The following is a 27,677-nucleotide window of genomic DNA, read 5'->3' as shown; positions in this document are numbered from 1 at the left end:
CAAGAGTACGCCGAGAAGTTGAGAATGCCCCCATAGTGAATCATTGGTTGGCTAAGAATCACGACAAAACCAAGCTAAGGTGGACTGTCCTATCCAAAATTGAAAATGATTCAAGAGGTGGCAACCTAGAGACACGACTAAGCCAAAGAGCAGCGCTGTTAATAATGACATTTGACACAGCAGTTAATGGATTGAATGAAATCTCTGAAATCTACAAATCAAATATGTAAACTTTTCAAGAACTATATATATGTCATCACCTAAGAGACTACATCTCCCACAATTCCAGGAGCGTAGCCACACCCACAGTCAACAACTTAGTCTGTGCTCATTCACTCCCAGGAGACTGAAGGAGAAGGAGTGGAAGAGAACGACTTGTAGCTGATTTCGAGAAGCGGCGGTGCACATAGCCACGGTAAGAATGGCTCAACGAGTTTTAGCGGACATAACCATTGACCGCCACTGGCGCGCTAGACACCCAGCGGTAACACGCGTGTCCCTTTCATTTTTCAGCGTCTCAACGCGGAAAACATAACGACAGATTCCGATTAATTTGGGACCCATTCCTTTGTAAACACGCGCAACCGCACAGGTAGGCGCAGTGCTTGGCTCTGAATGAGTGACGAGAGGACGGATAACTGTGATAACTCTGTTGGCAGCACCTAAAACTTAGCGCACATGTTTTTTCTTGTGTTCTAGCACCTCCCTCTCCCCTTCATTTGGAATACAATTGTTTTGGTTTAACGGTTGGAGCCATGACCCAGGAACAGAGGTAGGCTGAGGGAAGCTAGATAGTGAACAAGGCTCTTCTCTTATTTATAAACATAAGATTTATAAGTGTTTTTCCTTTTCTTTTTAGTTACATTTGGTCCTGAGGAGAACCCTGGCAATAGCAGGGTTTGAAACGCGTCGACCGACCCGGTCCCGGGTCATCCCTTTGAATTTATATTGAAATTTAATTATCACCGCAATCTACAGAAAGACTGTTTTGCTTTTCTTTGAATTTCACAAACAATTCCAAAAAACGACTAAAAAAGCTGGAGACATTTCTGGCTTCGTGTATATGGGTTCTTTGACACCGGGACCAGTATGTATGATGAGTAGTATGAATGGATGGCCAAGAGTGTTTTTTGTGAGTCTGTTTGATTTATTGTACATACCCATTTGCATTGTTCATGTTTGTATATAAATGTATATAGAACCTTCTTTGTATTCCCATGCACAAAAACTAAAAAATTTACTAAAAACTTAAATAATCTTCAAAAGAAATTTAAAATCAAAAGTGGCAATTCATAAAGCAAGTGTCCATGTTATATTCATGCATACTCTTTTCTTTAATTAGATTTGAAAAATAAGTTTCTCAGCACTGGCAAGTGTATTGTTTCTTCAGTTAAAATTGGCTCAGCCTTGCTGAGTTTAGGAGTCAAGACCCTTTTTGTTGTCTAACTCAAGGTAATTAAGCCAGCACTCTCGGGATTCCAGCATTATGAATATCGTAGTATAGACATTTGTGCTATGCCACCAATCCTATTTATTTAGTACTCAAGACCGTGAAAAATACTTGAAAACATCGCAAAGTGACAGGGTCGCTATGCCATGTAGCGTATTGAACCAGGAATCTTTTGTTGGACCAGCAATTTATTTCAAGTTTTGCATGACATATAACCCTCATGTCAGGCGCTATTGTTAGTGATCCACCACAGGAACCACCTAATACTATGATTTGAAGTATGTGCGATATCGTTAGTCAATAGCACGCACATGAAGGTTACCGCATAACATGTAGAACACATTTGCACATTTGTATTTCAGGATAGACAGTCGCCATATTTGTGTCAATCTTGCTGCATTGGCCACGTTGTGCATATACTCCAGTAAGCAGGATGCAGGTCAGTATTGCCCTCCTTATGATTCCATGTAAAACATGCTAGGGTTGAAAAACAGCTATGCATGTTGTTTTAATCTTTTCTATCTATGACACTCTGGGTGTGAACACAGTTGCACATTTGGTTTTATTTTCCTGTCTTTTTCTTTTTTTGCTTTTCAGTGCATATCTGCACATACCACTAGTTGTATTGGTAGATCACATGCACTAGATCATGTGGTACATTTGGATGATGCATTCGAAGTACTATTATGAGAAGTTCTTTTCACTGATGTGTTTCACTGGCAGATTCCAGTTGTGTGGTTCATGGTTAAACACATTGTAACATTTATCTCGTTTGACTTTCAGAGCTCTCATACCTTTGATTGTATATCTTAAGGTATTATTTAAACCAACGAAGCATGGCTCTCCTGATGAAGGCATGTGTGCCGAAACACGCGTAGAGATATCCCTTGAGCGCATTGTCCCCTCCAGCCATATTATATCTATCAACTGTATATGACATTTGGCCTCTATAGTCCTTGTTATGTGCCACATTTTGTTTTATATATTAACTAGCAGCCCGTCCCGACGTTGTCCGGGTATGAATTGCTGCCGGCCAGTAGTATACTGTTTTGTAGGATTTCGTTTTGATAGCATTTCTTATCTGTGACAGGCCTGTGAAACGCTCCAATTCACAGTGCACTGCTGATGCACTTAAGAGTGCGCGTTCAGTAGTGTGTGAACTCGAGTTTCCCTACTTTATTTTTCCTTGCAATATTATATAGCGCAAACTCGACAACATAGCATGAGCACAATTTACATTACAGAAGAACACATTCATTTGTGGTAGGCACGGGGAAACAAAGCGATTTGCCTGGAATCACAGGATGTTGAGCTGATGCTGAGATTCGAACGTACCTCCCCAGCTCTAAAGTTCACAATTGTAGAACTTGTGGCGGGAGGTGTGTCTAAAAGTGTATGTCGGTGCTGGCCATCAATGAGAGAGACCTGTGCATTTTTCAAATGGGTGGTGAAAAAATATACATTTTATATGCTTTTACCATGCATACATTTACAACGAAATTCGTTGTAAATGCCTGAATGGTAAAAGCATGTTTTTTTTTAATGTTTGGATATGGTAAGTATGGGTATAGGGGTATATGTTTTGGGGTACTGAGGTATATGTTTTGGGGTGTTTGGGTATTTTAAGAGTTCAGATATAGTTTTGTGTTATGGGGTACAGGGGTAGTTTTAGGGTTTAGGGATAGGTATGGGTTTTGGGGTACAGGGGTATTTTAGGGTTCACGGCTAGGTTAGGGTTTTGGGGTATAGGGGTATTTTTAGGATTATGGGGTAGGTGTGGGTTTTGGGGTACAGGGGTATTTCTAGGGTTCAGGGGTAGGTTTGGGTTCTGGGGTACAGGGGTATTTTAAGGGTTCAGGGCTAGGTTTGGGTTTTGGGGTACAGGGGTATTTTAGGGTGCAGATGTAGGTTTGGGTTTTGGGGTACAGTGGTATTTTTAGGATTCAGGGCTAGGTTTTGGGATACAGGGGTATTTTTAGGGTTCAGGGCTAGGTTTGGGTTTTGAGGTACAGGGGTATTTTTAGGGTTTAGGGATAGGTTTGGGTTTTGGGGTACAGGGTATATTTATAGGGTTAAGATGGGTTAGTGTTTAAGGGTGTTGGGGTATTTTAAGGAGTAAGGGTGGGTTATGATTATGGGGTGCAGGGGTATTTAAAGGGAGCAGGGTGGAATTAGCACACAATATGAGACTTGGCATGAAGGGCGGAACGTACCACACGCCCCCCAGCGTTTGTCACATCCCAGCACACGCCCACAGCACAACGCAGGCACGCCCACAAGGGACTACTTTGCTGGCACGGTTCTTTTACCTTTTAAATGTATATGGTGGGCATCTGCATAGCCTATGTCCTTCTGCTGCAACTGCCCTTTCCAACGCTGTATTGGGTGTTGTGATTGGTGCTGTGGTTCCTGAGATTACCCGCCTCAACGGTTTCGGCTCTCTCTTTATTATATTAATATGGATATAAATGTTGGAGAACTTGAGTTACAGGTAAGTAACTCATTTCTTCTCCAACATTTGATCTTTTATATATTCCCGTGCTTGAATCAGAATAGCAAGCAGTACACATTATAGAGTAGACTCACGTTTCTCAGAACTGCCTATCCCACTGCTGTGTCAGCTTCTGTGTCCTTGTTTAGGCAGTAATGCCACGTGCTCTGGCTCTGTGGATGCGCAGGGTTTTGGCCAGTGCGAGGTTGGTAGATCGGAGTTTTCTTTTGGGTACGTTGAAGTTGATTCTGTCGTTGAGGTATTTGGGTCCGTTGTTGTGTAGGCAGTTGTAGGTGTGAGTGATTATTTTGAAGGTGACTCTTTTCTCCACAGGGAGCCAGGGGAGTCTTCGTAGGTGTTGGCTGATGTATTCGTGCCAGGGGATGCAGAGGATGAGTCTGGCGGCGGTGTTCTGTATTGTCTGGAGTTTGTGGAATAGGGAGTAACTTTTTTTTTTTAATTCCTTCTGACCTTTGTTCATTGATAAAAAATCTATTATATACACTTATTATATGATATAAGGAAAATCTTTGAAACTCTCAGCTGCTTCTCTTTTAATGTTAATACTTCTGTTATAATGTTGGAATTATTTGTCCTCTGTTTAAAAGAAAGCTTCTTTGACTGAAATGCTTTCAGTAATTTCCTACCCATCGGAATCCTTCCACTGTGTGAAAGGCTATTGGAACAGTGGTCAGAGGAAATAAAAGCTTACATGGCCAGGCTGCCTGTTCTGGTTGACATTTCAACACACCAATATCCCTTTTTTCAATTTCTAACACAGTTGAATTGCAGGTTTTTGCACAGAACATATCAATGAATGAGTTATACTGGAACACTACACCAGGTTTGGAAACACCCTCTATAAAGCTATCCATTCAATTTGGAAATGTACTTTGATTTAGGTTTTTTAGCCAAATGTTTTGGCTACAGTGGGAGATGTAAGAAGTTCAATACTTTGCCTGTTGGCCTGTTGTTATAATGCCACAGTCCTGACAACTATCAGGGGATTTATGGCTTTGGCCATGAAAGAAATACCAAAGACATTCATTCAACTAAGGAGATTTGGCTTAAATGAACATTGTTTTGCAAGGAGGTTGAACAAAAGGTATTACACAATGCTTCCATCAGCATTCCACACAAATTATATGTAGTGGTGCTATGCTGTATAATTATATAACATTTTGAACAAACTAGACAATCTTTCCCTCAGTATGCTCTAGTGACTTTTATCCTTTTAATCCTTGCACTTGAGTGATGTTCAGTCAATTCTGTGTTTGAGATAACTGTAAAACTAGCCTTTGTCAATGTGCTGATTGGCACTGCAGTGATATATATATATATATATATATATATATATATATATATATATATATATATATATATATATATATATATATATATATATATATATATATATATATATATATATATATATATATATATATATATAATTGTTTCAGGAACTAGATGATCCTTTGTGTCTTAGCTTCTCTGGCTACTGTGGCAAATCAGCTAATAGAGAGGAGGTATAGAACAAGCCAGTCAATAGAGGTGATATTGCAAACATCTTAAATGAAATGATCAGGTGACTGCTTCATAATGAGACAAATGAGACAGAGCATCATCTGCCCATAGACTCAATCAAGCACTACCGAAGCAGCACTTTTAGTTAAATATAACATTTAGATGTTTGCCTGAATATGTATTTTCAGCTACTTCTAACATGGCCATTGTACTTTTTATATGCTCACCTGTCTGCGTATCGTAAGGTGTTGAGGGTGTGCTCTGTGGCCAGATGGCTGGGGGATATATTAGCTATCATACAGGTCTTGGAGTTGCCAATGAAAGAATCCTTTAACACCTAGGGAAATAAAAACAATAAAGTCACAAACGGTACACAGTCATAAAAAACATTCTAATATCTAGATCTTAGGCTACAGGAGTGAACCATCAGAGGAGAGAGATAAAAACAAAAATAGATTGGTATGTGCTTGACCCTTTGTTAAAAAAGATTAGAACTAGCCAATTCAACTGAATTACTTATTGTTTTGGACAATTAGGATATACCGATATAACCATCAAATCACAATAGTTACAAAATGTTTTTGTGCAGCAGAAAAATAGGAAGAGTGAAATGTAGAGTAGTGAGCAATAGTTTATACTGACATCTGAAGTAATAGGGTACAATTTAAATTTAGGAAGCAATGTAGTAGCATTTAGTAATTTTACAGGCTTCCAGGTGATATATGCATTTTACACCTAATACATTTTAGTGGTGGATTTCTAATGGGGGTGCCTATGTTTTCGTGTGAACTCATGTGTGTTTACATATATGTGTGTTTATACATATGTAAATATATATGTGTGTGTGTATATATATATATATATATATATACACACACACATGTAGTGAGCAAGACGGACTTGTCCGCCGAAACGCGTCTGGTCGTCTTTCTTGTGAATAAAGACCCTTGATTACGAATCCCACGGAGTCAGTGCCTGCTTTTGAAAGACTTAAAGACTTTGAACACAGGATTGGGTATATATATATATATATATATTCTACACTGATAGGTACATTTCACCTAGTGTTTTTTGGTAAAATACACTTTTACATTTTACATCCATGTGAGTAAGGTGAGGATAGCCGTGCATATCCTCGTCCTGAAGAAGGAGTCGCTGTACTCCGAAACATGTCGACGCTTTTTAGAGGTTGATATACCCGAATACGTATAATTGTCAACCTCACATTGCACCCTTTTAACAATACCAGCCGAGGACATAATAAAGAATTTTTCCTACGAGCTAGGTATTTTTTAACCTTCACTTTTTTCACCTTACCTCACCACTCACACTCCTTCCCTCACACACACAAACACATAGTTCACTATCAGTGCTCCTACGTATCCGTGAGTCGCAGCACGCCGCATCCCGTAGAGGGGTGCGAAGGCCCCGATGATGAAGCAAGACACCAAGGGGCCTGTTGGTGTGTGAGGAGCATTTAAACAACACTGTGTGCTTCCCATCACTTTAGGGATCACTACCACCTTCTGAGTGGATTCCATTTTGTTTAAATGTATGTGTGAATATACATATGTAGGTGCAAAAGAGAGGGTAAAAAAATGAGGAGGAGCATTCTCAGGGAGAAGTAGACTCAAACAAGTAATTCCCTCAGAAATGTGTATTGAAAGTATGCATGATACTACATTTCTGGATGTATTGTATTCATAGATTAGGTAATAATGAAGGCTGATTGCAATAACTATGTTTTTTAATTATTCATTTTTTCATTCTGGTACTTACTATATATTTGAAAAGGCTGAGTATACCGAAGTCTGAAATTTATCTACTCTTAGAGGCTATTTTCATTGTATTTTTCACTCTAGCTATGGACCTTGCTTTATCCTGATCTTTTTTTGTTTTTTACACAACATGCTTGCAACGCTAACGGATAATATTTTCATGGATGCACACGAGCTATTTATTATCTGCACTTATATCAATTTTGAGTAGTTTTACTCTGATCTTCATATTTAGATACATTTTCTACCGTATTTGACTAGCAAAGAAGATTCCATGATGGTGAATCAATTTTTCTCAATTTGCCTTTGCCAACTTGATACTTTGATTCGCAGATAGACTTTATTCCACTTTACAGCCTCTGATAACAAATCTACACACACGTGTGGACTGATGGCTGTCGTAATTCCATACTATTCTAAAGGTTACATCTTTATTAAGCATTAATTAGTGCAGCTTTCTGCATCAAAGACAAGAGTGAGACTATAAATCTTCAACTCAAATGTCATACAAAATTGTTAAAGTGGTGAATTCACAATGCTTTTTTTCCCCTGTATTTTTTCCGATTGTTTCACCAAGAAGCTTTCATCTGTGCAGTAGTGGTTCCTGCCTGGAAGCCTCCTTGCTTTAAATGCTTGTGTTGGCAATACATTTATGAAGCCTCTGCCCACAAGTTCAACAAGAAAAGAGTAGGTTCTTTGCATGGACCGCATAAATGAAAATGAACAGGGAGGTCTTGTGGGGTTAAGACAACATCTCAATTTGTAATCAGTGGTTTAACAAACTCAGCAGATTTCCTACAAGATCTAAAGATGTGATGTACACCGTATGTTGGTGAGTTACAAAAAACAATTTATCTGAGAAAGACAGATTTACCTCTAACCACACAGTAAGATTGGATCTCTGAAACCTGCCATTTGTCAGGAAGTCGGCTGCTTGTTAGAATCCTGAAAGCCTAGGTCAGCCATGGATGACTCTGTCCCCGTCTCACCACTTCTGGCACAAGGAATGCATTATACCTGCTGCTCAGCCAGTGTGAGTATGGTGTAGAATGTTGGTGCATGATGATGGTGTGGAATGTTGGATGAGTGAGATTGGCAGAAGGTGTATGGGCTGAGCAGCAGTAAGGCTGCTCCTGGTGGGGCTCTCTGTACTTTTACTCCTGACCTTACCATCATAATAAATACCACCTACGTTCTCAGGTTATTGTTTTCTGTCACTTTGGATGACTGTGTCAGGTGTGATTCACCCATTGCTTACGTTATTTTATAGGGTATAGTTGTGGGTGGGTATAAACAAATCCCTCACTGTTGGTGATGTATGTGGGAGAAGTCTTTTAGGTGCTAAGCCTCTCTGGTCTACTACCAGTGGGTGTGGGTTGATTCAGGCAAATCACGCTGTTGGTATGGTGTGCGTGTTGACTTTCAGATGTTGAGTTACCCTGGGTTACTTACCACAATGGTGTGGTTGTGGGGGCATGTAAGTGAATCCTTCATTGTTGGTGGTGTATGTGTGAGAAGGCTTTGAGGTGTTAAGTCTCTCTGGTCTACCACAATTTTTGTGGGTTGGGGTTTATTTAGGCAGATCACCCTTTTGGTATGGTGTTTGAGTTGACTTTTGGTGTTAAGTCACTCTGGGTTACCACCAATGGTGTTGTTGTCGGGGTAAGTGAATCCCTCACTGTTGGTGGTGTGTGTGTGAGAAGGCTTTTAGGTGCTAAGCCTCTCTGGTCTACCACCTTTTTGTGGGTGTGGGTTGATTTAGACAGATCACCCTTTTGGCGTTGTGTTACAGTTTACTGGATGGGAGTCACTCGCGTCTGATGCTTTTGTTGGTATGGTGTGGGAGTGACTGGGTAGGTGTCACTTGCGTCTTCCAACCGTATGTAGTTGGTGGTTGACTGTAGGTAACACCCAGGCGTTATAGTTGAGAGGTGTGCACTTGTTTTTTCACGCATTCCTTCCACTCCTGCCTGGTTGCGGGATGGTCTCACGTTAGAGTATTCGTTTTGTTGTGGGGTGATCTCTACTGCACTGTTGAGGTTTGGTTCCCTGTGTGTTCACATTAATTTCAGCCTGGCCAGCTGGTATGTTTGTGGCATAAGGGGTTTGGTGAGATATGTGTGGTAGAATGTAGGTTTGTTTGGCTTTGTGAGCAAAGAGAGAAGATGTGGGTAAGTTTAGTCTTTTTGCTGTATATATCTTGCCCAGATTGTTGTTTTCATTAATGTGTATACATGGTTGAGCATTGTCATTTTCATCATTTATTTTCTTATGTTAACATTCAAGTTACATTCTTCTGTGCTTTCTTTGCATGTTGATGTTAACTTGCATGCCCATTTTACCCTGCTTTCTTTGCTTTTGATCTTAACTTGTATTCCCTTTATTCATCTGCAGGTCTTTGCAATGGGTCCTCATGGTATTTCTATGCATGTACCTTTCCATTGTGTACTTCTCCTTGGACCATTGCATTGTGTTTTTTTTCACTGTAAAGAAGGGAGATGTGTTATACTTGCTGCTCAGCCAGTGTGAGCGTGGTGTAGAATGTTGGTGCATGATGATGGTGTGGAATATTGGATGAGTGAGGTTGGCAGTTGGTGTATGGGCTGAGCAGCAGTAAGGCAGCTCCTGGTGGGGCTCTCTGTACTTACCATCATAATAAATACACCTAAGATACACCCAGGAGTTGGATCTTCATTTCTTTACAACAGAATGCTGTACTGTTTTTAACTAAAAATACTTCTGGCGATGGACACTGACAAAGCCAGGCATTAGTTGCATCCAAATATAAGATTCTTTAGAACAGAGTCCAAAAACCCGTATTCATTCTTTGTCTACAACACAAAGATATCCGAGATCTCTTCTAACTGTATTCCCTGGATGCCTTTGCAAAAATGAGAAAATGCAAAAAAGGTAAAGATTATGTGTGCTGGGATCCTCCTCACCTTGCGGTTACAAGATCAGGTACAGTCAAACTATCAACCAAAGATATCAGGTACAATCACTTTATGTTCCAAAGGCCATGAAATAGTTTCTTCAAAATGTTCCCAGAGAAATAAGAGTATCTCTTCGACTACTAAAATGGTCAGATCGCTACCATAGGAGACACAAGGCCGGCTCAAAAATGAGGCTGAGGCATGTTGCATACCTATAATTATAGTCCTTCACTTTGAGCATCTCCATTATAGTACAACAATCCCAGCAGGTAAAACACAACACCCTCACAAAATAGTGTACAACGAAATAATAATACACAATTTAGCATTTTCACACGAGAGGCTTTTATTTTTATTTTTTATTTATATCCTTTTATCACAACACACCACATGTTATATTAGGCATTGGTATACAGCATCACAACAGCTACTCCATGCGTCATGTAGCTATCTTAGACCTAACATTTCCCCCCTCAAACCCTCCCTCCCTCCCTACCGTCCCCAAACGCCCCCCACAGTTTCCACTTAACAAGGTGTCTTCGTGAGCTGAGTGCATTTCAATAGCGTGCCCATTGTAGAGTCCATCACAGACTTCATCACATCCTGAAGTCCATAGTACACAAGTCCTGGTATAAAGGCAGTCCTGAGAGTCCCAATCAGCATTTAGGTTTCCAACTCCCCCACAGTTACGCGCCTCCCAAACCTCCTCCTCCCAGCCCCCGTCCCAGCTCCCCATCTCTGCCCCCCTTTTTCAGCATCAGCTCCACCTCCCACTCCTATAGTGCTCAGGTCTTCTTCCTTCGGCTGCCCTCGAAGGAAAGTCAGCAATGGGCCCCAGATATCTTTTGGCCGGGACTTCATTGGCAGTTGTTCTGCATAAGCGCGCAAATATTCCTGCCATGTAGTCATGTCTTGTATCCATCCCTTAAACTTAGGCGCTCTACCCCTGCCTCATCGGCACGCCACCTGTCGTCGCGCTAATAGTATGCCCATGAGTAGGAATTTGCGATGTGGGATGTTGAGGTCTGTGACTAGGCCTAGAAGGGCTCTGGTGGGATGTGGCTCAATGGTGATTCCCAACATGTCAGTGAGCCCCGCAAATACTCAGCAACTTTTGGGCAGTTCCAAGCCAGGTGTAGGAAGTCCGCCGGGCTCTGCCTGCATCTAAGGCATCTATCGTCTTTCCTGAGACCCATCCTATGTAAGCGCGCTGGCGTATGATACAGTATGTGTAAAAATTTGAAATGGAGCATGCGCAGCCTGCTACTCACGGAGACCAGCTCCGTCTGCTGACTTGCCATTTCCCACTGGTCAACGGTAAGCGGAGCAGCCAGGTCCTTATCCCATTCAGTCCTAGTTCTGGCTTGTGAACGAGGAGGTGCAGAGCGAACCCTTGCGTACAGCATAGATGTGACATGCCCCGGTGCATCCACCTGCAGTAGCAGGTGGAGAGAAGGGAAGACCTCCGGCTCTTTAGGGAAGTCAGGGGATTTGGCCCGCACACTCTGTTTGAGCCTGGTGTAAATAAATAAATCCATGAATGTATAGGGGGTCTCCCCAAAAAACTGTTCCTTGGTACGGAATTCCCCTCCCAGGAATAAATCTCCCCAGGTATTGTATTTCAGTCTAGTTAATAAGTTTGGGCAAATTTTCTCAGTCGTCACCTGCAAGTACGGACAGTTACTCAGCGGTATTCTAGGGGAGTATAGCTGAGGAACTCCCTCCGTCTTCGCCAGCCAATGCCACGCTTTGGCTGTGCAGTCCAAAGTAGTCGGGTCCCTATCTCTTTCTTTGTATGGTGCAAACACATACCCGGACGGTGGGACCGGTGCCATGTGACCATCTTCTACAGCAAGATGGGGCATGTAGGGGGGGGAATGGAACCAGTACACCGCGAAATGCGCCTGTGCACTGTGGTAATATTGTTCGAAATCGGGTACGTCAAAACCGCCATTTCGGTACAGGAGTGTGAGGGTATCTAATTTCAGTCGCGCCTGCTTCCCTCCCCATATTAAGCAGATGAGTTGTGTTTTCAATGTTGCGAAAAAAATGCGTCCCTGGATGGTAGGGTATGTTCATGAACAAATACAAAAATTTGGGAACTATCACCATCTTAATTAATGAGACCCGTCCGGCCATTGATAGGGGAAGTTTAAGCCAACTCGTGATATTGTCCGTCACTTTAGTCATGGCCCGCCCGTAATTTGTCCTCATTAAGGCGTCTTTGTCCCGGGAGATATATCCCCAAGTACTTAAAATCCTCTTCTTCCCATTGTAATGGGTAGTCCAGGGGGTGAGGGGGAGTGCGCTCAGTCAATGGGAATACTGCTGATTTACCCCAATTTATCTGTACGCCCGCGATCGCTCCAAATTTAGTGATTTCCTCAAGAATGGATTTAAGTTCTTGTGTGGGTTTCGAATGTATAGAGTAATATCATCGGCATAGAGGGAGACCAAGACTTGTCTAGAGGGGTAAATGAGGCCTCTTTGGTTATGATGTTGGCGCAATTTGGCCGCCAGGGGCTCAATGGCAATAGCAAACAGGACAGGAGACAAGGGACATCCCTGTATCGTCACCCTGGATATAGTAAAGGGATCCGAACGAGCCCCATTAAGGAGTACTCTGGCAAATGGCGCAGTATAGAGAAGTTTGACCCAATGGATGAACGAGTTCGGCATCCCCATATATGCTAGAGTCCCAACCACATAATCCCATTCTACTGAATCAAACGCTTTGGTAGCGTCCAGAAAGACCGCCACCGCCGCGCAATTGGGATCTATGTCCTGGATGACTGCCAGGAGGGTCCGGAGGTTATGGGTGGTAGCCCGATTGGGTACGAAGCCCGCCTGATCGGGTAGCACTATTTTTTTCTAGGAGGAGATTCAGTCTAGTGGCCAACACTTTGGCCAGGATTTTGGTGTCGCTGTTAAGGAGTGACAATGGCCGGTACGAGTCACACTGGTCAGGGGGTTTGCCGGGTTTAAGCAATGATAAAATGTGCGCTTCCCTCATGGTTTCAGGAAGGGTGCCCTCCTCCAGCGCCTCGTAGAAAACCGCCTTGAGGATGGGGGCTAAGATGTTAACATAAGTTTTATAAAACTCTATAGGGATCCCATCAGATCCGGGGGATTTTCCCGTCTTCATGCTCATTATAGCTTCCGCAATTTCGTCAACTTCAAGGTCTAATGCAAAAAAATTTTGTTGCACGTCTCTCAGCCATGCGAGGGCTACGTCCTCAAAGTAGTCCCCAAGAGTCAGTGCGGATTGTCTCTGTGTCGTATACAATCTCCTATTGTAATTAGTCAGAGTGGACACCTGATCCGGAAGGGACCTGCAGAGTGTGCCTTGCTCTGTGCGTAATTTAGTGACATAGTTACGGAAGCGTGGAGGTCTAATTGCTCCCGCCAGAGATTTCCCAGGCCTATCACCCTCCCCATATATTCTGGCAGTGCTTAGTTTCTCTTCGAACCTACTTTCCCTCTCGGCCGTCTCCATATACTAATTCATCTTTTCCCGCAGGGTAGCTGTCAAAGGACCCGGCTCATCCTGGCTAATCGCCTGTTCCAATGTTTTCATCTCGGTCTCCAGGGTGTTTAAGGTCTGTCGCAGGTCCCTCAAGATCATTCCCCCTTGGACATGCACCACCCCCGCACGGTAATTTAAAAGCCTCCCAAACAGTAGTAAGGCTGGCTACTGAACATGTGTTCCTAGGGAAGAAGTCCACAATCTCCTGCTCTATCTCCGCCTTAAAGGCAGCATCCTGTAGGTGCAAGGGATTGAGCCTCCAGTTGAGAAAAGTTGCCAAGTCTACAGGAGGTTTCACTACAACTTTCACTGGGGAATGGTCCGAAAATGTCTTAGCCATATGGGTCGCCCCGTCCACCCAGTGTACCATGCCCCTTGTGAGGAGTACATAATCCAATCTGGACCAGGTGTTGTGCACGGTTGAGTGGTGTGTGCCTTCCTTCCTCGTGGGGTGTAAGTGGCGCCAGGCGTCAACTAATCCTTCAGTGGCTACAATGTCCTGCAAGGTGCTTTGGGAGATGGTGAAGTGGGCCGCTGTGGCATGGGACCTGTCCGGGTCAGGGTGTATCACAGTATTAAAATCCCCTCCCCATATAATGTACCTGCATCCTAGCGTTTGTATTTTGCCTTTGATCAAGAGCATGTAGTGAGGGTCGTCAACATTTGGTTCATAATAATTCACGAATACTATATGATGCGCGTGAAGTGTACCCCACAACATACAGTATCTCCTCTCAGGATCTACGTCCATTCCTCCCTCCAAAAATCGAACCCCGTGTTTAATTAGTATGGTTACCCCTCTGGCATAAGAGGAGTAGGAGGCAAAGCAGCTATTGGAGGCCCATCGGGATGCGAATCTGGGATCCCCGCCTTTTGCCAAATGTGTCTCCTGCAAGAGAGCTACGTGCATGTGGCGCCTGTCCAGGTATCCCAGTATCTGCCTTCGCTTTCTGCGGTCATTAAGTCCCCATACATTCCAGGACATAATAGTGAGACTTGTGCTATCTTTGCTCCCCTCGCCCATTGTTAGGAGTGTAATCTTGGTGTTCGGGTCTTAGGTCGCGTCTATACAGCATCAGCTCAGGATATTCTGTCACCTTTGTGCAACGTTCCCCCGCCCACCCCCCATCACCCACACCGGCTGCCCCAACTTGCCAGGAAAGAACTGCCCTCCCCCCCCAAATGCTCCCCTGAGCCATAGCGGCCAGGTTTTGAACCCCTGAAACATTGAAAACATAAACCAGCTAGGGGTAATGCCCTCGATGGGGGCCACTAGGGGCTCCTGCCAGTTCCTCTCTGCCTCCCTTTCTCACCCATCCACAACCTCCTGGGTCTCAGGGGTCGGTCTGACGGGACGGAGGTGAGCGGCCGGGCGCCAATGTGTGCCATCAAGTCAGTAATAACGTTTATACATCACCAATCTGCAGAGCGTCTCTGTGATGCCCTGAGGCTCTTGGTCGTTGACCCGGTGCTGTACATTCCACATTCCTCAGGAAGGTTCCGACAGCGGCGAGTGGGACAGCGACTGGCGTCTCGCAGCCGCCTCCCGGGAAGCGTATCGTCTGTCTCGCTTTAGGTAGTCTTCTGCCTGTTGTGGTGTAGCGAAGATATGTTGCCGACATCGATGATGGATCCGCAGCCTCGCTGGATATAACATTGCATACTGGATGCTGCAGGATTGCAGCTGTTTTTTCAACGCCAGAAATTTTCGTCGGGCTTCCTGTACTGCTTGGATGAAATCAGGGTATAAGGAGAGGGTGGTGTTCTCGTATTTCGCATCTCCTTTTTTTCTCGCCATTCGCAGCAGTGTGTCCCCGTCGCGTAGTTTAAGAAACTCATTATGATTGGGTGCGGTGCAGCCCGCGGGGGGGGGAGGGGGGCTGGAGGTTTTGGCGCCAAGGATCGATGCGCCCGTTCAATCACTAGCTGCGCAGAGAAGGATTCTCTCCCGAACAGGTCGACCAGTAATCGCTCCATGAAGTCCTCCAGCCGCCCCGTGTTGGTCGTTTCGGCAAGGCCGAGCATGCGAACGTTGTTTCGCCGAGAGCGAGATTCCAACTCCTCGTTCTTGTCAGCAATGATTTTCAGGAGTTTGTCCATTTGCGACATATGCTGCCTGCTTGTGCTTGCCCCATCTTCCAGGTCCAATACTCTCTGCTTTGCTTCCTTCAGTCGCTCTTCGTGGCCGTCTAGCTTCGCTACGACGTTGTCCAGCCTATGGTTCATAGAGTCTATCTTGGAGTCAATGGAGGTGAGACTTTGCCACATGCTCACCAGGAGGGTTTTCCATCCGTCCTCCTTTGTGTCTGGAGGGTCGTCGTCTCCCTGGGTTCTGGGGCCTGATCCTGGAGTTCTGCGGGTGTCGAATGCCAGTTTCGACTGCCGTGGCTCCGTCTTGCCCATGGCGTCAAGCTATGTGCAGTGTGGGCGCTGCTGTTAGGATAGGGAGGCAGTCTCAATGTCCCGCTTCACGGCCACCGCAGGTAGCCCGAACTCACTCCACCGTTGTAGCCCCCCCTGGATATCGACCAATAGGTCCGATCTGAGCAGGTGCGGTCCCCCCAATGGCTCAGCTCCGGCTGGTGGATGAGAGTCTGTAGCCCACAGCACCTAGGTATCGGTCATTGGGCCCCGCAGGTTAGCAGCGCAAAGGCCTCTATGTCCTGGGAAAGGCAGCACTTCCCCCGCTAAGATGGCCAACGTTACTCTCCTTCCTTATGACCCCGTCCGGGCACTAATTGACACAGATGATGGTGGGGGGTCGCAAGGCTCACTGGGAAAGCTCCCCCCCCCTGTTGTGCAGTATCGGGACGGTACTATATGGGCAGTGTTCCCTCGTGGTACCAGTGTTCTGCAGTTGTCCCTAGGGTCCCGCGTGGCAACAGTTCTCAAAATGGCGGCCTCTGCTGCACCGCTCCTAAGTAAGATCGCCACCCTGGTCTCCCCCGCAGGTCGCCTTATTGCCACTGCCACCTCTTCGCCTTTACTGATCCCCCAGGGTCCGTCTCTTTCACAGCCTCACCGCCAGCTGGGCTCCCAGACGCTCCTACCTTCCCAAATGATCGGGCCGTCAATGCTCCCCCACGCGTCGTTATCCGCGCTGCCGGTCCGGCTGCTCCACGCCGGTGTGCACGGGGGGCTCACACGTTGTCTGCAGCTGCCGTGACCAATGGGTGCCTCGGTAGGGAGAAGATCATATGGGCGCCCCAGTCGGCCTCAAGTAATTCCAGACGGAGCTTTCGCTCCTTTGAAGGGCAGGCCCTCGCCTCCACGGCCTCGCGTAGGTTCGTTGCCTGCCCTAGGCTTCCGGCGCTGTCCGCTCCTTCGCCCCGCTGCGCTCTTTCCTCCAGTTAGCAGGCGTGTCGTTCCAGGCACTGGGTCCAAACTTTCCTCGCAGCAGAACTTCCCGGTGCTAACGTCTGTAGTTACACCGCCTTCCCTTCAGGCAGGATGAGGATTATGGTGATAGTTGCGCCCAGCTCTGCGGGAGCTCTACGCCAAGGCAGCCATCTCTGTCCGGCGCCACCTAGCGTTCCCCCCCCTCCCACAAGGAGAGGCTTTATTAGGGAAAAGTGACTGTAACTTATGGAGGTGGAGGCCAGTAACACAAAAGTCGCATCAGTACCATTTAACTCACACATTTTCCAACAGTAGTGGAAGATAGCACAGGCCAGAGGGCAAATATGGGTCATGAGGGTCAGTCATGAATTGGACAAGGCTTGTGATGAAGAACATGGCTTGCAGGCATTTGTAGCCTTTAGTAAATAGAGAGTATTACCAGAACAAAAGTAAGATGGGAAGGACTGCACTTTCTAAATCCGTTTTAGTGTCCTAATCAAAGTAGAGCCACCCAAAAACAGTTGACTGGAACGGGGTTGCTGCACTACGTCTCTTGGACCTCTAAGCTGCCTTTGACATGGTTGACCATGACACTAATACAAAGACTCTACAAAGCCGGCGTAGAGGGGACTGCTCTCGACTGGATCACATCCTACCTTCACAACAGACCTATTGTACTTCATACCTTCCCTTTCTCATCCAAACCTTACTTCACAAAAATAGGGGTCCCTCAAGGCTCTATTATCTCATCCATGATTTTCACCATTTACATGAAGTAATTACCGGCACTGATCAATCAATTTCACCTCACAGCCCTTAACTATGAAGATGACATACAAATACTCCTTAAACTGCAAAACCCCAAAGACAATGGACACTCACAAATTTTCAGTTATCTAAGGGACATGGATCAGTGGATGACATGGAGCCATCTCAAACTGCATGCTTCCCAAATGGAAATATTCAGGTGTGGCGATTGGAAAACATACCCCACTCGCTGCCTGGCGCCTAAAGTATCAAAGGAAGTAAGAAACTTCAGAATTTACATGGACTCTAAGCTATCAATGAGTGCCCAAGTGGACAAACTATCAAGATCCAGTTTCGTTACTATAAAAACTCTGCAACGCATCTTCCCCACACCTGGGATATCCACACAAGGTCCAGGCTACTATCGCTCTTGTTCTCTCTAAACTAGATTATGCCAACAGCCTCTACCACGGATCATCTTTAACAACAATGAAAGGAATGCATAAGATTCAGAACTCTGCTGTCAGACTACTCTTACATATAAAGCCACAAGCCCACATCTCCCCTGCCATTCAAGCTGCTTTGTAATACCCACACATCGATACATAGAACATAAACGATCTTCCTCAGGAATACAATCATTGAATACATTCAACAAATCAGATTGGCATCTCTTCTCAAAATCCCACCATACAAAAAAAAAAAACATAGGTGGAACATCCTTCTCTATTCAAGAAGCCAAAATATGGAACTCTTTACCCCCAGATATAACATCCATGGATAAGTACCTTATTTTTAGATGACTACATAAGAGTTTACTCTTCCCCCACATAACCACCATACTCAAAAATAAAAAACAGCATATCCCTTTGTATATAAGCATCTATTTGGACTATAGATGTGTACCTACATATGTGTATTGCTTTGTATAAACGTGTATAATAAATATGTTTTTAAATATATAGATATTTGTAAGTTCTGCTTAACAAATGTACATATTACTTATGGTTATATAAATGTAATAACAGTTACAACATAGGTTGCAGCCTAGCATATTTCAACAATGGGAAAGTTGCATAGCAGGGCAGGGCAGTAGGGCAACGTAGTGATTAGTGTGCTAGAGGAATGGACCTTTTGAATATCCGAGCCTGTCCAGAATACAATCCTACTACTTCAGAGGAATGTGCCTCCACAGCAGAATTCCAATAATGCACAGTCTTGTTAGTATATCTTAGAGTGTCGGTGATATGCAAAGAGTGATCTGCTAACATTGTTAAGTTAATAAAGTATAGTCGGTATCAATGTGCAAAGAGAGTACTTATATCACTAGACCAACAGTCCTTCTGAATTCTCAGAACAATGTAATCATGGAAAGTCAATACTGTTCAACTCAAGAAGGTAGTATAAGCACTGTCAATGATAAAACTGGTTTACCCATTAAACCCACCTTTCCTAATACTGACAAAATAGCATGCCCATTTGCCCAGATTAAAAATTATTTCTGAGTCTTGCACACGACAAGTTGTTAGAACCACTATTTATGGTCCTCCCTGAAATGGAATACTTAGACTTGTTCAAGGGGGCTGAAAATAACACTAAATATCAAAACCAGATACTCCATGTAAGTACAACATATTCACATCACCTAACAAAATGTGTTAAAAAATTACCTGAGTTAGTTTGCTTTGTCGGAAAGGTGTATGTGCATGTTCTTGATCCAATGCACGGATACATTCCTTCAGCTGTAAAATTACAGAAAACAAGGTTTCGGGCAATTAAACACTGGAATTAAAAGTGAATACCAAAGAACAGAATTCAATGCAAGAGATTATACTAAGTGTAGAACAAAATTATTTTTAATTCACTAATTACGGACTGGTGAACTTAATTAAACAGTCACATTCCTTATTGCAGTACTTAAGAATGAAACCATGTCCATCGAAGAGGCAACCCCAATTTCCTTAAAATAGATCTACTCCAAACTCTTAATCTGAAACTTCGATACTGTACACCAAAGCAGATTCTGAAAAGGATGATGATGTAGGAGGAAATATTTCTTACCTGAAATTGTAGCTCTCATCAAGGTGAATCCTCAACATAGCCACAAGCACAGAATTGTGCTACCCAGGAGCACTTTGTAAACCATTGCATTAACTATAGCTCACCACTGTACCATGCGTTGTCTTTTCACAAATTATGTGATTTGTAATGTCATATGTGTTGTTATCAGTGATATAATTTCGGAAGTTACAAATGATGTAATCTGAAAGGGTATAAGCAGTGCATGGAGAGGGAGGGAGTTATAGTTAAAGTAGTGTGGCTACTGAGTTCACTACACTCTGTATGGAGGAGCATGAGTTATAATTTGAAGGTGGTGCGTAAATTATAAATTTAAGGGATAGCAACAACTTTAGAATTTATAAACTTTGTGTAATTTAAATTTTGTTTATATAAAAAGAATATATAATGTTTTCCTATCTATAACTAAGGTTTAACCTTAGTTTTTCATTGATATAGTTATATTAGAAGGCTAGAAGTGGCCAAAATGCATTTCTTTTTTTAAATGTCTCCAATTAGAAAACAGTCACTACACCAAGTGACTAGAAATATCACTCACAAACCTCTTTTGAAAAGCAAACAATTAAGGGAATGCATGGCAAAGTTATCAGGAATGCTGCACAAGCAAAATCGAAAACTGCCACAGTGTCTTTTAGAACCTCACCATTCCTCCAGTGTCCCATCATTCCTCAGTGGTGACATTTAGGTCAGTTCAGTTTTATGAAGATCATAAGATCCTGGCTGTAGATAAGAACCTCTGTTTTAACATCTTGTCTGTGCAGGGTGGAGGCTTGCTTATGACTTGGGTGCCTGGTTTTAAGGTATATATGTTTTCAACATTCCATTTGTATATATCCATATTTATTTTTTGGCCATCTTATTGGAATTTATCCATATGTATTTAGTGTTATGTGAATAAATCAAGTCTGAACTCATTTATTTCCACATTTATGTAACCAAAAAATGCACACTCATACTTTTATGTCTGTCAAGCTTAACACAAAGGTCAAAGGTCAAAGAGGTTTATTGCATAATTAATTAAAATCATTACAATTTCCACATGTCAATATTATAATACAAAAATATATGCTACTAAAAAAGATTAAACTCTTCCTTTGTTAAAATGGTATAACACAGTTAAAACGGGTTTCTTCCAGGGAAACTCCCACCAGAGGTCAGAATGTTATTAAGTGTTTGTACGAGGTTACCAGTCATTGGGATCAAGGCAGAGTTATTACACCACTTATTTCACCATGTCCTTGTTCCACAACACTCAGGCATTTATTCACTTCTGCCAGGAATTTTGTTCCCCGGCATGCCAAAATAATTGAACTCCCTCCTAGCCAATAAGTTACCGCTTGCCTACAGGTGCGGATTTTTAACTCGTTGCAGATCTGTTTTAGTAATCTTCGACGGCGTGCCAGGAGAGCCGGACAGACGCACAAGAAATGGGCTAATGATTCCGTTTTATAGCCACAAAGTCTACAACTCTCAGTCTGATGTTTACCTTTCCACGATGGTACTAAGTCTTTCGAAATGTGCATTCCCATCCTATAGGCTCTAAAAGCTCTTTTTATATGCACATTAAAATGAGAGGTTAAATATGCGTGCGGTCGTCCCGCTTTGAAGGAGTTGATTATGGTCCAACCATGCCGCCGCTTGAGAAGTAATGCTTTGTCTTCTTGAAAGGATTTCATCCTTGCTGCCTTGTTGGCTAAACTACTTATGGTTGCTTTGTCCGTCACGGATTCCCAAGTTCCTTCCAGCCCCAGCTCTTTCACTCAGGATTTCAGGTATTTTCCCCAAGGGAAAAGGGTTCCAGTCACTCCTTGATTTTTTATGGCTTCCCAGTTTAGCCAATCCATTGAATCCGGATCTGCAGATCTTAACTTGTGACACAGTTTTATGTAGCCGCTCATGCTCCTACATTTCTGGTTTTGCAGCTCGAATTCCAGCCTTTCTTGCGGGGCTGAGGCACTCTTTGGAAGGTTAAAAACTGCTTTGTAGATTTTAGTTTGGAGCTCGTTTAGTAGGTCTGTTTCCTTGCCGCACCAGGTGACGAGACCGTAAGATAATGATGGTAAAATTTGAGCCGACATGACCTTCAAGAGGTGGCTATAGTTCGGGCAATTCATTTTTGTTTTTAGCAACCGGTAAGCAAAGATTAAACTTTGGGCTTTTGCTCGTATAGCAGTTTTGTGCTCCGTTAGTTTTGCTCCCTGGGTTATTGTTACTCCAATGTATTTATACGAACCTTGTTCGTTCACCTTCGTCCCATTGAACGACCATGTGTAACTAAGTTTTTTTGGGTCTACTAAACGTACCACTTTGGTTTTTTCTTTGTTTAAGTCCAGTCCTTCTTGTCTTAAGTACCCTGATAAGATATTTAAAGCTCTTTGTAGCCCGACTGGGGTTTGACTCAGCAGGACTATGTCATCTGCATATTGCAGACAGGGAATTCGCCGGTTTGCCAATGACGGAGGGTGCACCTCATCTGTGTCCAATACTGTTGCGAGATCAGAAAGGAAAAGGTTAAAAAGGGTGGGCGCTAAAACACAGCCTTGTTTTAGGCCCTGGTATGTTGGTATGTTCTTTGTTGTGTAAGCTCCATCTCCCAATTTAACCTTTGCCCATGTATCTTCATGCAAAACTTTTATTGCCTGTATTAATTTTGATGGCGTCCCCCAAAACTGCAATTTGTCCCATAGACGCTCTCGATTTACTCTGTCAAATGCAGATTTGATGTCAACAAAACAGGCGTATAATCGTGTGCCCTTTACTGCTGTTCTGTCCATTAATAGTGACAGGCAAGTTAAGTTGGTGATTGTCCCCATGTCCCTCCTGAATCCTGTCTGGAACCAGGGGATTCTCTGAGATTCTTCGATCCAGTCTTGCAGCTTAAGGAGGATACAAGAGGCATAGAGCTTTGCTTCAACATCTATCAGTGATATGAGTCTGTAATTTGTTGGGTTGCCATGGTCGCCTTGTTTATATATTGGATGAATCACGTTTCCCTTCCATGATGCAGGTACCTGTGTGTCATGATAGATTTGATTAAACAATGGTGTTATGGTTTCTGCCCAAAATACCGGGTCGTGTTTAAAGATGGCGTTGGGCAGTCCGTTCGGGCCTGGTGCTCCTTCAGCCTTTAGCCTGTTGATGATTTTACATAGTTCCCCTCTGGTTGTAACACATTAAGCAGTCAAATATAATGTAACCATCCCCCTTATAAACACATTAGCATTGTAGCACAAGTATATGTTGAGATATGCAGTTATTAAGCAAATCTCGTCTTTTTTTCAACTCTCCATGTTGTTAATATGCACAGCTATTGGCTTGGAATTCAAGAATGACAGCATATAGTCACTTAAAATAAGTAAACTTATCAATATTTTTCTGCTTTTTAAATATATACCAAAGGGAACAATTTTTTCCTGTATGTATTTATCTGTACAAATCAGTAATAACGGAAAACTGAAAGCCTTACTCATGACTTCAACGAGGATTCCCTCGCATCAAAACAAGGATTTCAGGTAAAAAATGTTTTCTTCTCTTCTAGGGGATCCTTATAAATAGTTATAAGCACTCAATAGAATAGTAAGCTCATCCCAGTATATACCGCGGACAAGGAGAACAAGCATTTACAATGCAACGGTTTCGCCTTTGCAAACGTTAGAGCCATTGGCATTGTAAATGACAACATTTTTATTTATGTGTTGGTTTTGAAAACAGATAAATAAATGGCATTGTCATTTACATTGCCAATAGCTTAATCTCTCGCAAATGTGAGACCTATTGTACCCTACTGGACGAGCTCAGCAGACAGTAATTACTACCACACACACACACCCAGAGCCACAGACACCCAGAGCCACATACACACAGCCAGCCACACACACCCAGAACCACACATACACACACACCCAGAGCCAAACACACACACACACAGAGCCACACACACACCCAAAGCCACACACACACAGAGCCACACACACACACCCAGAGCCACACACACACACACACACACACACACACACACACACACACACACACACCCAGAGCCACACACACACACACCCAGAGCCACACAGAGACACACACACACAGAGACACACACACACACCCAGAGCCACACACACACCCAGAGCCACACACACCCAGAGCCAAACACACCCAGAGCCACACACACATACACACACCCAGAGGGGGCATGGAAGCAAGCACAGCGAGGGGGCAGGGAAGCAAGCACAGCGAGGGGGCAGGGAAGCAAGCACAGCGAGGGGGCAGGGAAGCAAGCACAGCGAGGGGGCAGGGAAGCAAGCACAGCAAGGGGGCAGGGAAGCAAGCACAGCAAGGGGGCAGGGAAGCAAGCACAGCGAGGGAAGCAAGCAGAGCCAGGGAAGCAAGCACAGCCAGGGGGCAGGGAAGCAAGCACAGCCAGGGGGCAGGGAAGCAAGCACAGCCAGGGTGCAGGGAAGCAAGCACAGCCAGGGGGCAGGGAAGCAAGCACAGGCAGGTTGCAGGGGAGCAAGCACAGCCAGGGGCAGGGGAACCAGGGGGCGGGGGAGAAAGCACAGCCAGGGGTCAGGGAAGCAAGCACGGGCAGGGAAGCAAGCACAGCCAGGGAAGCAAGCACAGCCAGGGGGAGAGATCCTGGGCTGCACAATCGTCATCACTTGCAGGCCTGGGCCTTGCAACCCGTGTCTGCTGGAAAGGTTACATTTATCGTAACGTGTTGTTCGCAAAGCCCACTCAAACAGTCCTATTGTGAAAGTAGCGCATTCTTCCGTTTTTTAAATGTAATCCCCGTCACCCTCCTTAAGTGTGGCACGCTTAGACGTGAGTCACAGGACCTCTCTTAAATAAATAACCTGGTGCCACCCAGAACAGCTGGCTATGGCTGGTCACAGGCGTCGTGCCACGAGCCCCTGTCGCCAGCACTACATGTGCCTGCAGGGCAGAAACCTGTCCGGGCTTAGATCGTCTTTCGCTCGTGCAAACAGCTGCCCTGGGAAGCAATCCTGTGCCTAGGGCCGCAAGGTCTGAAAACGCACTGCCATTGTTGATGAACATGTGGGTCCAGCTGGTGGCCTTTCCGCAGCACTGGGACGAACCCCGCCACCCCTCCCCCTCCCAGTACTCAATTCAGGCACAGCATCCGGCTCCATATGGCAGCCCTTGATGCTTGCCCCCCCCTCCCCCCACCACTGTCTGCCCACATGCCACTGCAGCACCAAAATCACCACAAGCACTGGTGTGCACAATTTTGTAATTAAGATAATTTGGCGCCCATCCAGCCTACACAAAACTCTGCATATTTAGTCATTCAGAGTGATGTACCACGCCAATAGTAAAGCGGGAGGTGGGGGCGGGAACGGGCACACGGACAGCGGGAGGTGGGGGCGGTAACGGGCACACGGACAGCGGGGGGGGGGTTCACGGGCACACGGACAGCGGGAGGGGGCGGGAACGGGCACACGGACAGCGGGAGGGGGGGCGGGAACGGGGAAAAAAAAAGTAGTACAAAATTACGCTTACCTGCTAGCAAATCAAGGAAAGTTAAATCGCGCAGCCCACCCCGGCAAAAGACACGTCCAAAATGGCCAAGATATGATGAGAAAAAAAACCAAACAAAAAAACATCCGCCCACCGCCGCATGACGTTCTAAAAGGGGCGGGATGAGTAAAAATCTACGGAACGCCCACGAATCTGCTCCGACAATTACGGACAGATCTCTCTTCCAATGGCTAGCCTCCATTATTGGAGCTAGCCAATGGAAGAGAGAGGCGGGACAAAGCCCCGTACTGGTAAACATAAGATTTCGTCTGCGCGAACACTGCTGTGCAGTGGACGCCAGGCGAAACCTAAAAAACAATACAGCCCCCAGTAATCACCCAGAAGATTCATCAGAGGCTTGACCCACATTGCCTTCTGCTCTCAAATCTGAATCCAAACAAAAATGTCAGCTAAAAGTATGTATGAATCTCATTGTAACAGCTTTACAAATCTGGGAAATGGGCACATTGCAGCAGCTTTTCTCCTAGTTAAATGTACAGTAGGCGTACAAGGGGGCTTATTCACATACTGGTAGCAAACTTTAATGCAATAATTATCCACCTAGAAATAGACTGCTATGATGTGGGAAGACCAGTACTTACTTGGACATATTTTAGGAATAGATGTTCACATTGTCTGACATTGTTTGTTTTGCCTAGATAAAATTTGTGAATCTTTTTTACTTTTATTGAGTGTCCCTCCACCAAAACGGAATACGCCTGCTCTTAACGCCATCTCTACCTTCGATGCATACCCTATCCCACGGGTTGATGAATTGGTCGAGAAACTCGGGGATGCCGTATATATTACAATCCTGGATCTCACAAAGGGGTATTGGCAGGAGCCCCTTCAGGAAGAAGACCGAAAGAAGACCGCCTTCATCACAGACGAGGGACTGTATGAGTTCACGGTTCTACCTTTCGGACTCCACGGGCCCCCGCCACCTTCCAGTGCCTCATGAATCACGTCCTGAAACCATACCCCTCATTCAGTTCAGCCTACTTGGATGACATAGTGATTTACAGCCGTACGTGGGAAGAACATCTGAGACATGTTCACATCATTCTGACAGCGTTACAAAAAGCGGGACTGCACATCAACTCAAAGAAATCTCGGGCAGCCTTCAACAGAGTCAACTATTTGGGGTACGTTCTAGGAGATGGTACCATTGCACCCCAGAAGGAAAAAGTGAAAGCCATTAAGGACACTGCTTTCCCGACCAACAAGAGAGAACTAAGAGCCTTCTTGGGACTGGTTGGCTATTACCGGAGGTTCATCCCTAGATTCGCTGAGGTAGCCGCCCTCCCTCACTGATCTCCTGCGAAAATATGTCAAACCCCAGGAGATACAAGTACCCACTCGGGCTGCACAAGACGCCTTTGAGGGTCTAAAACATACCATAACTACCGCCCCAGTCCTAGAATCACCCAATTTCTCCAAACAGTTCATACTTGCTACTGACGCTTCTGACGTAGGGATTGGGGCTGTACTATCACAGGTGGGAGACGACCGGTTGGTGCACCCTATACTCTAAACTAGCCGTAAGCTGTTTCCCAGAGAGAGTAAATATTCCACGGTGGAGCGTGAATGCCTAGCTATAAAATGGGCCATTGACAAACTGCAGTATTACCTAGAGGGGATTGCATTCAACCTTCATACTGATCATGCTCCATTGAAATGGATGTACCAAAATCGGAGCCTCAACCCAAGGGTGCTCAGGTGGTTCGTGTCCCTTCAGCCTTATTCGTTTACTGTGCAACATAAGAAAGGTACTGAGAACGGGAATGCGGATTTTCTTTCGAGGGTCTTTCCTCTCCCCGATCGGGAGACTCCAGGGGGGAGGAGTGTGACGGGGCGGGACGTTCCTGTGAGGGACAAGATGATACACAAGACTGGTGGTCAGCTGTCCCCTTGTCACCCGTTCGTTTCTCCTCTCAGCAGCATGACCCTCCTTATCTCCATGAAGAATGGCAACCAAAGGACGGACAACTTTGGGAATATGACTCCGGAAAGGAACAGGGCGCCTTTAATCCCGCGCTCCTACCCGACGAGACTCCTCCCCTCTGGAACGTCATCGAGTCAGCTGAGACAAAAGGAGGAGGAACCCGGAAAGGATCGGACGGCGTTTCCCTGGAGGACGAAGGTGTTGCTGAACGGAGAAGGAGTGTGCCAAAGGACCTTAAGGAAGTAGCGGAAGAAGATTACGAGACGAGCCCAGGCGTTTTCATCAAGCCCGGAGGCCACGTCCCCACGAGCCGCCCGCCACGCTCCCGCA

The 27,677-nt window shown here is 44.8% G+C and overlaps 1 protein-coding gene across 3 annotated transcripts in view; it reads right to left on the bottom strand.

Moving 5' to 3' along the window:
* Positions 1-27,677, bottom strand: part of KIF24 (kinesin family member 24) — a 411,488-nt gene that overhangs the window by 170,251 nt on the left and 213,560 nt on the right. For all 3 annotated transcript variants that reach the window (XM_086960290.1, XM_086960289.1, XM_086960291.1), the window contains 2 exons: positions 19,459-19,530; positions 5,693-5,802 (listed from right to left, as the gene is read on the bottom strand). In XM_086960290.1, the coding sequence (XP_086816416.1) occupies positions 5,693-5,802; positions 19,459-19,530 (182 nt within the window). The remainder of the gene's footprint in view (positions 1-5,692; positions 5,803-19,458; positions 19,531-27,677) is intronic.

Source organism: Lissotriton vulgaris, chromosome 3_1 (genome assembly GCF_964263255.1).
Source record: "Lissotriton vulgaris chromosome 3_1, aLisVul1.2, whole genome shotgun sequence".
Classification (NCBI taxonomy): domain Eukaryota; kingdom Metazoa; phylum Chordata; class Amphibia; order Caudata; family Salamandridae; genus Lissotriton; species Lissotriton vulgaris.
Note: the sequence above shows the minus strand (reverse complement) of the source record. Positions and strands in the feature narration are given on the sequence as shown.